Genomic DNA, 12,292 nt, shown 5'->3' with positions numbered 1-12,292 from the left:
TCCCATCCCCCTGCCCTCTCTCTCTTCCCTTCTTCATCCATTTATCCTTTATCTCATACACAGACACCACAAGCTTCATCTATGCACACATACTTCATTCATCCAATTCATTCTTTCTTTCTTTCATACATGCCATTCATTCTTCCATCCATTCTTCATCTTCTCTTTCTCCACATGCAAACATACACCCTATTTATCCCAGGACTAGTGCCCCCTGCCAATGTCCCTTGCTTATCTATCACTCTGTTTCCCCTGCATCTTTGTGTTACATCGCTGCCAGGAGAAAGATAAATGCCACCAGGCAGATGTCATATTAACTATGCTCATTATGAGAATGAGCAGCGGGCTCTCACCCTCCTTTCCTCCTCCTCCTCCAGCACCCTGACAAGGATGGGCAGGGAAGATTCTGATTAATCATAGCTTGTCAGGTCTTCTGACCCAAGAAACTGTGGCTTTACATGATGTACAGTATAGTTTGATGGCTTGTGAAATTGCTTGTTTCAACAAACCACAGTTTAGGGCTTTGTCTGAACCTTAAACTGCAGTTAACCTAAACTGCAAGCCAAAGCTTCCTCACTCCTCCTCACAGGAACACTTGAATTCTGCCTGCTGCACATTTGTAATATGCACGCACGGCACACTTACCCACATGACGTTGTTGTTTTCTGATGAATGTGGCCCAAAGATGCTTCCGTCTGACTGCGTGGAGTTTGCATTGACAGTCAAGGGAGTTTTAGCAACATTCTCTAGGTCTAACAGGTTCCCTGTGGTGACTGCTGCAGGTGGACAGAAATGAAAGGGGGAATTAAAGAAGATGAGGCGTAGGAGAGAGAAGGTTTGTAAGCAGGGCTGGAGAACCTTTGGGCCTCTAGGTGTTGGTGGACTCCAACTCCCACCAGCCCCAGCCAGCATGGCCAATAGTCAGGGATGGTGGAATTTGTAGTCCAGTAAGAATGGGAGGGCCAAAGGTTCTCCACAGCTAATTTAGAGGATTCCTCTCCACCATGTATGGCCTCTAATAGAGACATCCTCTTGGATTCATCGGTCGGTCTTTAGAAAATTTATATACCACTTGATTATGGGGCTATCGGTGAGAGATTGTTTGGAACCATCTAGGGGCAACATGTTCTACCTGCTGCATCCCAGCAGCTTTATAAGGAGGAGCTGCCACCAAGCTGTTTGGGCCCTCTGACATATGAGTGGGGGCTGCCCTTTTAGCACAGACATGTACGTATTTGGTTTTTGAAGAGCTTTTGAAATGTTAAGATTTTCTTGTCCCTGAGTGGTTTAACAATTAATCCCTCTTCCTTGGGAACTCAGGGAATTGAAGTTATGTGAGGGGAACAAGGGTCTCCTAACAACTCTCAGCACCTTAACAAACTACAATTTCCAGGATGCTTTGGGGGAAGCCACGACGGTTAAAGTAGTCTGACAGTACTTTAAATGTATGGTGTGGAAGTGGCCTGTTTGTGTGTTTTGGAGGGAACAGACTGAGCATGGCTTGTCACTGGAGAGAGATACAGACGCTCTGCAAATGGTCAGAGATAACTCTGTTACTACTACTTCACAAGCTCTAGGAAGCAGTATTAAAACCAGGCTCTGAGATGGAGTCCTAATGGCCTATGGCATGATATTTATTTCATCCTCTTCAGCCAGAAAAGCATCACCCTCCACTTCCACTGCAGAGCAACCACATTGATCCCATTTTATACTCTGCCCCGAGCACAAGACAGTACCCCTTTCCAGTCTATCCTGCTTCAATTTAAGATCCTTCAGCTTTTCCAATGAACGAAAATTCCTGCAGGACCTTTTAGGAAAACACATCTTTGCATTCTACTAGCAGTATGTCCTACTTTTCTGTTTTCTCTCTCTTTCAAATAAGCATATATTTGAATTGCAGAAATCCTTTACGATGCACAGGAGTTGGGAGTTTTTGGAGACAGGCTGCGGGGCACCAATTCATCTGCGGGCTCCTCCATGAGGAGTCAAGCTGAGGGGGAGATGTCAGCTGGCAGATTTTGGGTGCCATTAAGGATGGCAGAGTGAGAAAGAGGCAGATGTGTCTCGCCCGTGACGTGACTCACTAGGAAAGTTCTTCTGTGCTAGCTTAATCTCGGTGTGAGGTGCACACAACAGGAACATAAGGAAAGCCTGCTGGGTCAGACCAAAAGCTCATCTAGTCCAGCATCCTGTTTGTTATGGTGACCAACCAGACTCTGATGGGAAGCCCAGAAGCAGGACCTGAGCACAACAGCAACTTGCCCTGCTTGTGAGTCTCTTGCATTAACAGGCATATTGTATCTGCCATTGAAGGCAGAACATAGCCATTGATAGGATTCATGGAGGATATGGCTCTTTCAAAGCCATCCAAGTTGATGACCATCACTTGAATTCCATAGTTTATCTATGTGCTGCATGAAGGTAAGCAGAAAAGTCTTTGGGCTCATTCGCAGTTCCATTTGTCCCTGGAAAAACCTGTGGTATAGCACCTCATTGGAGCAAATGGCAATGGGTTTTCCGTGGATTGCTCTTTTTTCTGATTTACCGCTAAAGAGTGGGTTTTCTGGGGGGAAAGTAAAGGAAAAACTGCTCGGATCTGTGCCTTAAAAGCATGGGGCAAGTGGAAAACTGTTTGGACCTGTGTTTTCTAAGCATGTGGCAAGTGGAATGGAGGGGGCAGCCCTTTGCCTAGCACATAAAAAAACAAAGTGGGTGCCAGGAGTGCCTCCAAGGTGAAATCATTCCACAAGAGGGGGCCACCACTGAAAAGGCCCAATCATGTGTTGCTGCCCTCCCAACCTCCCATGGAGGGGGCACACAAAGAAGGGCCTCACAGAGAAGCATCACGTCCCAAGTGACTTAACGTGTGGACTACCTGTTGATTCATACCACCTTAGTCACCAAAATACCTAGAGCCAGTCATGTACAGCAGGGATGGGGAAGCTTCCAGGGGCCACATGGCAATGGTGGGCAAGGCCAAAGGCCAAATAAATGTGAATGTTACCTTTGCACAGAAGGCAAGTTTCTTCACACTGCCACATCCTATCTCTGTCCTCCATGCAGGTATGCCAAGAACATTATCAGTGTTCGAGGACAAATTCCATCCAGGCAAAAACAGTAAAAAAGGTTGCAAAGTCAGACTGGTTTAGGGTGCAGCTTGGGAGGGTGTGTCCCCCAAGGGCCAGACAGAGAGGCACGGGGGGCCGCATTCAGTCCCCAGGCCTGAGGTTCCCCCATCCCTGATATATTGCCTCCACTGAGTGGCTCTCCAGGGTTTTAGACAGGGAATCTTGCTGGGGATTGCTGCTGGCGTGGTGTAGTGGGAGACCAGGGTTCAAATCCCCACTCAGCCATGGCACTCATTGGATGACTTTGGGCCAGCCACAGTCTCTCAGCCTAACCTACCTCACAGGGTTGTTGTGAGGATAAAAATGGAGAGGAAGAGAACCACACACATCACCTCAAGCTCCTTGGAGGAAAGGTGGGGTATAAATGTAATAATAAATTAATAAAATAAGCTGGGGGGTGACCTTTGGCATGCAGAGCCAGCGGCAGAGCTGCAGACCTTCCTTCAGAACCTCAGAAGGCACCTGTAACCAAAGCTTCAGCAACATCTGCATCTGTCAAGAGGCAGGTTAACTACTTTGAAATCGGCTGAAAGACCCACAAAAAACCCAAACTCCAGATTCAAAGATATTGGACAAAGCCAAAGCAGAGGTCAGATTTAAAGATTCTGGGCACGGAAAGTTTATCCAGCCCGTTAGAGCCAGCCATTTTGTCGACTTATATCTGTGCTACCCTGAGAGGCATTTTTGGAATGGAGTGGATGTTAAAGAGGATTTCTTCCCTATCAAATATACATGCGGATCAATACGACGCAGCCGCTTTGGACGGGAGCCCCTTTTATGGATGACTTCCTCAGTGCCACTTTGCAGCATCTCACCCGCCAGGAGGGGAAGAAGACAGGCTGTCCCTTCTTTGCCCCCCTCTCCCCTGCCCCGCCAGTTCATTTGAGGCTATTTGTGCCACGCAAGCTTTAGAAGATAGCCTTTGCCACCAGACAATTGCAAGGAGGATATAGCTTAAAAACAATACTCAGAAGGCATGACCCCATTTTTGCAAGCTGCACAATCCAGACCGCTAAGAGTTTTAATGGGTCCCTGGGAGCGGTTTTCAGAAAGCTGCTTGCAGGAGTGTGGAGGGCTGCCTCCCTCCCTCCCTCCCTCCCTCCCTCCCTCCCCCTTCCTTTCGCCTCCCTGAGGAATAACAAGCACGTAGGATGCATGATGGAGGAGTCGCAGAGGTCAAAAGGACTGCTAAGTCCTTGATGGATTTCAATCAGGGGGTCAGTGACATCTGTATACATGACATGCACCTGAATCTGAGTGTCTCCAGGAGAGGGGGAAGGATTTTCAGTTACTAGAGACCACTGACAACCAGAGATGGAACTGTACCCACCCACACCCTCTCTTTAGTTTCTGCAAGACTTGTATGGTGAACGTTTGTGTATGTGTGCAAGAGAGGGCCCTTAAGAAAGGAACAGTTCATAACTGTCTCTATCTTCAGTGTTTGGACTGTGAGTGCTGTTCCTTATGCAGCTAAAAAGGTACCACCCTGGCATCAGGAGGTTTTAGCAGGCTTGGAGAAATCTCAATGTTCCCAGAATTTAATAATAATAATAATAATAATAATAATAATAATAATAATAATAATAATAATTTATTTATTTATATTCCGCCCTCCCCAGCTGAAGCCGGGCTCAGAGCGGCTAACAACAATAAAAGTAACACAACATTTTAAAATAAATTCATTTAAAAAAGAAAAAAGGGGGGGAAACCTTTGAGTGGTTGGGGAGGGATGTTGGCAGTGAAGAGCCCAATTTGGACTGAGAGACAAAAGGGGAGGGAGCAGAAAATGCTATTAGCAGGATAGGAGAGCTGAAAATCATGCCAATATATTTCAAATCTGGCAACCAATGCGCCCCTTTGGTTTCAAATAGTACATGGGCCGACAAGTCTAAAAAGCCCAGGACACAATTTTTCACGGCCCTCTAGCAACTATGGTGGCTCATTTACCAGAAGCAATGTATCTTGTGTTAACTCTGGAAGTGTATCCTCAATGCTGACCAAACTAAGCCTAGGACCTTCTGAATGCAGAGCAGATGCCGTATCTCAGCAGCTGAAGACCCTGGCGAGAGGCTGCAGGTACTGGGCAAGACAGACCAGCGGGCTGGCATGGTACACAAGGCAGGCAATTTCACCCCACATTTCCTTTGAACAGAATCTGTTTCTTTAGTCACTTACTTCCTTTTGATGAGGCAGAACTATCCAAACTTGGACTGCTGGTGCTTTCTCCTTCCGAGATGGCCTTTTCCCGCTTTTCTGTGGTGGGGACACAAGACAGACAAATACACCGTTTAGTTTGTGGCTAAGTTTTAAAGGCTGATTTTTCTAACAAGCCACAAAGCTGCTTCCACACCTTGCAATGGGGTGAGAGGCCTCTGGCCTGTGGGCCAAATGCAGCCCCTTTAGGTCTCTTGGGGTGCTCTCCAGGCCATGCCCCCTACCGGCCCTGCTTCACATCCTCCTTAAGTGCTTTTGTCTGGCCGGAATGTGTTGTTCAGCTCCGACAATGTCGCTTGCTTGTCTGGATGGAGGCCAGAGAGGGGTGTGTGAGTGTGTGTAGAAACGTAGCCTACTGTACCAAAAGGTTAAATTTACACTTCTTCTTGCTCTGCTCACTTTCTCCTCTAGCCCCGTCCACCACTGGAATGTGGCCCTTGAAAAGCTACCCAGCATACCCAGGCTGTAAAAGGTGTCCCCCCCCCACCGCCCGCTTTACAATATCCTCTTCAGTCCTAATTTAAGGACAGAACAAATGAGCGGCAGTATCGGAGGCACAATTTCTAGCGCAAGTACGCTGACTTGGCTGGCAAGAGGCAGAGTTTGGCTCCAAGGTTTAAGTGGCGTGGCTTTCTCTGTTAGGATTTTTTTCATTAAAAAACCCTTTATTGCCGGCTTTATTCTCTGGAGAGACTTGAAGTACCTAACAGAGAAATAATAAGAATAGCGGGCTGGATTTAATAATATAGTTATTCAATAACATAGATACACCAGTGGAAGCCAGCGCAGGGATTTACGAATTCCAATCGCATATGATAAACATTAATCTGCACTGATGCCTCCCCTGGCTCTAGCCCCTGGGGGGAGCTTTCCCTGCAAAAATGGTCCTCTGAATCATGGGGGTAGTCAAAAGGGGGGCAGCTGCCCCCCATCAAGTAAAACAATAGAACTACTTAACTGACCAATCACATCGGCTCTGCCCCCCCTAACGAAAATCCTGCCCCCCCAACAAAAATCCTGGCTTTGCCCATGCTCTGAACACCAACAACTGAAATTTCCCACAGTGCCCCTGCCACAGCTTGACTCCAGGGCATTGTGGGACTGCTATTTTAATTTCCCACAATGCCCCAGAGCATTCCTAACTTGAGGGCATTGGGGGGAAATTAAATGAGCACTAGGAGGGGAAAAAATGAATGAGCAGTCCAGAGCAGCTGTTAGGAGGTGGCTGCAGCAGATGGTGATCTGAACAGAAATGGCACATTTGATCACCTGGCATGAGGGGGAAAAAATCATGTCCTTCCATTTCCTGCATGGAAATGGAACTCTGCATAGCAAATCATCATATACGAAGTGTCCCCAAGATGGCTTAGCGCCTATATGATTGCAATCTAGCACCTTATGCATGTTGCTTAACTGTGCTATCTCAAGGCCTCGAGAGCTACAGATGCATTATTTCAATTCATATTTTTATCCTGCCTTTTGGCCAGGGTGGCTGAACAGCACATAAAACACAAATGAGGCCACTGTTAAAATAAATTAAGATCTAATTAAGGGAGATAATGGACACCAGTCCCCAACTCCCAGATGCCAATGGTCTAACCCCAGCTTCCAAAGGCAAACTGAATACCAGAGAGAGCTCTTACAAGGATGAGGCTGTTGTAAATGTCTGGCAGGAGGAGATTCGATTTGCAGAGGTCTGGGCTTCCTGGCGCGCAGACGGGCACTGCTTGTCGTCTACCTTAGGCATGGAAATGTGTGGAGGGCAGCGAAGTGGAGAAAGGGGTTTCCAGGGAACAAAATCTCTCTCCCTGCAACCAACCTTTTGCCAGTGCCAAATTGCTGAACATGTGCAGGCGACAAGGAGGGCCTTTTCATACTGGCATGACCCCAAGACTTGGGAAGGCCACCCAATCAAGCCTACAGCCTGCCTGGAAAGCTGCCGATCTTGCTTGCAGCTGCGCTAACCAAGCCATTGCTGACAAAAGGACAGATGGTTTCTCTTTATCAACATATCCTTCACTGGCACCACACAGCTGGCCAGGACTAGAAGGCCCAGCATTTCTTCAGAGCCTGTGTGAGATGGCGGTGATGGATGAGAATGGTGGGAAACACTTGGGAGCGGAGGTTGCCTAGCAACCACCCGCCTTGCTCCTTCTAGCACCCTTCAGGTTTTTATGGACTCCCATCCACCTCAGCCAGCATGGCTAATGGTTAGGGACACCAATAGCTGGACAACAGCTGGAGAGCCACAGGTCTCCCTATCCTTAGGCTGGGGTGGTTGCTAGGCAACCACCCATGTGCTTCTATTAGAGAGAGAAAAGGGAGTTATTCCCCCATTGAAGCATACTATAATGTGGCTTTGTAGGTGGTGGCTCAGTGGCCCAGCTAGTGTTTGGCATGCAGGAGATCCTGGATTCAAATCCCCATGCTTCCACTTGAAAGGCTCTCAGGTCACAGGGCTGATAAAAGGAGAGCTAATCCTGGAGAGCTGCTGCCAGTACGAGCAGGCAGCACTGAGCTAGATGACTCATCCTAAGGCAGCTTTCTGTGTTCATATTATACAATTTATACAGCACTAACAATATACCCGGTGCTTTACAGGCTCCCATAAGCCAGAAACAGTCCTCTGCGCAAACGGGCTTTGCAAACTAGATTTCAGCCCAGGGGAGGAGAGGCAGAGGGGTTGTGTTGCCAACTGTCAGGCTGGAAGGAATACTTGGGTTTTTCCTTTTTTTGTTTAATATAGTCATGTATATTGCCATTTCTGAGAAACTGATTCATAAACAAAGGGTATCCCAGGATGCAGCCAAACCTATGGGTTTTGTCTCCATTTGGTGGCTATATTTGTTACTCATATGACAGGCCAATCAAGGGAATGGCTAGTCCGGGTGAAATATGGCTTTTATCTGGTACTCATAACATTTGTTTTGTCTTCTCTCTGTATCAGCTTAGTTTTTGTTGTAGCATCTAATTTATAGTGTAGTCCCTTGAAAATGTATTTTATTTTACGTGGTAATGTCTGTGAAAGCTGTTTTTGTTTTGTAGAACTTCTCCCCCACCCCCCATTCTTTTCCTTTCTGTTTTTATTCTAAATCTCTATCCAGGCTATAATTTTAACTTCATAGTAAAGTTTTGAAAGTTAAAAAAGAGAGAGAGAGAGGCACAAATGCTTATTTAAATAGCTAAACATGCTGGGTGCCTGAGAAAAAAAAGTTAAGAAGCTCCGCCAAAAGCCTGCCTGAAGCATCGTGTGCATGAGTGTGTGTATGCATGCAGATCAATGCTGCAAAGACAGACATGCATCTCAGTAGAGAAGTGAAGGAGAAAAGATGTAGCAGAAAAATGTGTGAGTCGTGCCTGACAGGAAAGACATCTGTTTCACGCCTTTCTTTCCATTAGGGATCAAATCTTAGGGTTAAGAAAAACACTTGGGGGAAGTGGACTTTGAGGAGGGAAGAGTGAAGTGGCATTGCATCAGTGTTCTGGGAGGCCATTTTAGGCATAAAAGCAAGGAAGGGGATGGTTGCTGGTATAATTTAAGAGAAGAGACCTCTGGGTAACAGCAGATGAGTAGGGAGGCATGAGACTTTAAACCCAGGCACAGGAGATGGTAGCACATGGTGAGATTCCCTGAAAAGTTCCCTCAGGACAGTGCTATGAAGTACTGGGAAGCTAAATGAGAGCTGCCACCCTTGACCCAAAATTCCTAGACCAGGAATATCTGTCCTCAAATGCACTAGTTCAGGGGTTCCCAATTGGGAAACCATTTTTATTTAGGCAAGTCTATCCAGATATGTAGAATGCTGTTGTGCAGTTTAATGTGTTTTTTAGCTGATGCTAATTACAGTGGTGCCCTGCAAGACGAATGCCTCGCAAGAAGGAAAACTTGCTAGACGAAAGAGTTTTCCGTTTTGGAGGTGCTTCGCAAAACGAGTTCCCTATGGGCTTGCTTCGCAAGACGAAAATGTCTTGCGAGTTCCTGCGGGTTTTTCCCCCTCCCCCCCTTTTTCTAAGCCGCTAAGCCGCTTAGCCGCTAAGCCGCTAAAAGCCGCTAAAAGCCGCTAATAGCGCTAATCCGTCAATGGTCTTGCTTCGCAAGGCGAAAAAACCGCTAGACGAAGAGACTTGCAGAATGGATTCTTTTCGTCTTGCGAGGCACCACTGTACTTCTGAATGTTTCAAATGGTTGTTTTTAACAGATCTTTACTGATAATTTCATTGTTTTATCCTTTTGTAAATCACTTTTTTTAACAATCAAGCAGGATATACCGTAAAAACTGTGAAACAGCAACTTAATAAATAAACAGGCATGTGCTTAGATGAGCTAAGTAATCTGAAATATTATTGACTGAGCCTTGGTTGGTGGTTTTTTGTTTGTTTGATTGTTAAAAGTGGAGGGATAAAAAGACCATTTTGCTCCTAGGGAAAAAGTCAAACAACAACAACAAAAGGCATGTGTGTACACACACACACACACACACACACACACAATACACCAGCTACACATTTTCTGGATATATCAGCCTTCTGCAACCTTGTGTCCTCCAGATGTTGTCGGACTCCAACTCCCATCAGCCCCAGGGAGCATGGCCAACAGTAAGGGATGATGGAAGCAAAACATCTGGAGAGCATCAGGTTAGGGAAGGCTGGGAAGTGCCGAAAAGGCAGCGAGAGGCAGATGTAAGTTCCCACACTCACCTTCCTTGGACGCCTGCCAAAATTCAAATGCTACTTTGAACGCCTGAGCAACTGTGAGGGTGACGGCTTGAGCCTGGGAGAAGAAGAAGATACAACAGCGATTATAACGGTGTATTAATAGACAGTTCTTCATGTAGATTTAAATCATTTGGAGGTTCCGCGCAGCTGAGAGATGTTAAACCAGGAACTCGTTCCTCATTCTACGGCTCTACAAGTCCCATGCCACCATTCAAGACTTAATTCAATATTGATGCCAGCAGCGGCGCCCACTGTTATGGAGAGAGGCAGCTGCAGAACTCGGAGAATGAGTTCAGACACTCGTTTGGGGGTGCTTATATTCAATCTGTAATGACTTTTTCTTGGGGAGTGGGGGGAGAGATGAGGGCTGACAGCCAGACTGAACAAGCCCATACTAAAGTGGTCCTCTGGATTTCTCAACCACACGTGTGCTTACAGACCAGTTTAGCCATGCTAGTGGGGACTCTGCAATGGCAGGCTGCAGCAGGACTTGGGCTAAAATTCTATGCTTGCGCATGCAGAGAGGGGTGTTAATGACTTATCCTGCACTTGAAACGGAAGGACTGGATTTCTTACACAAAATCTGTCTTTAAAAATACCAAAATCAAAAGGAGCTGTAGCTGCACAAGTGCTTCTCAGTGCTGAAGCTATCTCATTGATTGAAACATGCTATACCAAAACTTCTATACCGCTGAAATCGAGAAAAATTATCAGAGCAGAGTGCACCCTAAAATTAACATCTGCTATATATTTTTGGAAACAGCCAAAAATAGTTTAAAGTGCATTACCGAACACAACTAAATACAGATTTTAAACAAAACAAAACAAGCGCCAATGGCACCCTGCTGCAAAAGCTTGTCAAAATAAAAAAGCATTCAATTGTTTCCGGAAAGCACAGATAGTGGGTGCACGCCACAGTAATAAAACCAACAATAAAGACTTTGGCATTTAATCAACTGAGGCACACGTCATTACTTGAAATTTGTGAGCTGTGGTGTGTGTGTGTGTGTGTGTGTGTGTGAGAGAGAGAGAGAGAGAGAGAGAGAGAGAGAGAGAGAGAGAGAAAGGATTTGAGGGAAGCACTGCTATGCAAGTGGAAGGCCAGACATGCTGCACACATTAGAGGAACACACTGTCAGTGCAGATACAGGGTGGGAACCCTTGGGGTCTCAAATTTCAGCGGCACCCTGTGCAACCCCAAAATTTGGTGCCCCCCTGCCTCTTGTGCGTTATTCTACATTATAGTTACAGTGTCCCCTGCAGTGTTCCCAAGGCTGCACACCCAGTGTGACCAAACCAGTGACGCTCCTCTAAAGCTTCCTCAGGCAATGGGGGTGGGTGAAGCCCATGTGCGCCATATCCTGCACCCTGTCAATCCATAGCTACTTCCTTATCAATACCCCCAGCCCTGGCACAAGAATTTCACTCCACCAACTTAAGTGAGAGGGGACCAATAAGGTAGCCACCCCCATGACAGGGCACAAGATAGAGGATGGTCGTTGAGAGAGACCATCACTCAGAGCATGGCATGGCGCTGGAAGAGGAAACTGACTCAGTTCGCACTTAATGGCACACTATCTGATTCACACTTTCCTGAAGCAATACACAACCGTAAACACAGCCATCCTTCAAAATCTCCACTTTTCTGTGTTCTGCAATGAGTATAAAAATGCACAGACTAGGTAGGGCAAGGCGTGCATAAAAATGCAGATATCTGTGAAACAACAACATACAAAATGCACTATATTACTTTGCAAAAACATGTGCATTAGGGAAAATTGCATACAAGCATGTAAACAGGAGAAAATTTCAGCAAAATGCTGGTAAAAATAGTACCTGCTTGTGTGAAAATGGGGAGAATAGAACTAATGATTGGGAAAGTAACCAATTCAGAAAAACTGAAATTGTCAGAAAACACCCATCCCCAGTACAGCGGGCTCCAGAGAATCACTCTTCAACTTGCAGAGAGGGGTGGGAATGGGGAGTAACCAGCAGAGGGTCTGCGGGCAAGCAGACAGATAAAGGTAAAGGTAAAGCCCTGCTATGGCCCCTGACCATTAGGTCCAGTCGCAGACGACTCTGGGGTTGCGGTGCTCATCTCGCTTTATTGACCAACGGAGCCGGCATACAGCATGACTAAGCCGCTTCTGGAGAACCAGAGCAGCGCACGGAAACACCATTTACCTTCCCACTGGAGCGATACCTATTTATCTACTTGCATTTTGACGTGCTTT

The 12,292-nt window shown here is 46.4% G+C and overlaps 1 protein-coding gene across 2 annotated transcripts in view; it reads right to left on the bottom strand.

Moving 5' to 3' along the window:
- The window catches only part of LDLRAP1 (low density lipoprotein receptor adaptor protein 1), a 61,067-nt gene that overhangs the window by 7,409 nt on the left and 41,366 nt on the right, over positions 1-12,292 (bottom strand). For both annotated transcript variants that reach the window (XM_081921496.1, XM_081921497.1), the window contains exons 5-7: positions 10,041-10,113; positions 5,304-5,381; positions 646-776 (exon numbers count right to left, since the gene is read on the bottom strand). In XM_081921496.1, the coding sequence (XP_081777622.1) occupies positions 646-776; positions 5,304-5,381; positions 10,041-10,113 (282 nt within the window). The remainder of the gene's footprint in view (positions 1-645; positions 777-5,303; positions 5,382-10,040; positions 10,114-12,292) is intronic.

Source organism: Podarcis melisellensis, assembly GCF_964234715.1.
Source record: "Podarcis melisellensis genome assembly, chromosome: 8".
In the NCBI taxonomy this organism is placed as follows: Eukaryota; Metazoa; Chordata; class Lepidosauria; order Squamata; family Lacertidae; genus Podarcis; species Podarcis melisellensis.
Note: the sequence above shows the minus strand (reverse complement) of the source record. Positions and strands in the feature narration are given on the sequence as shown.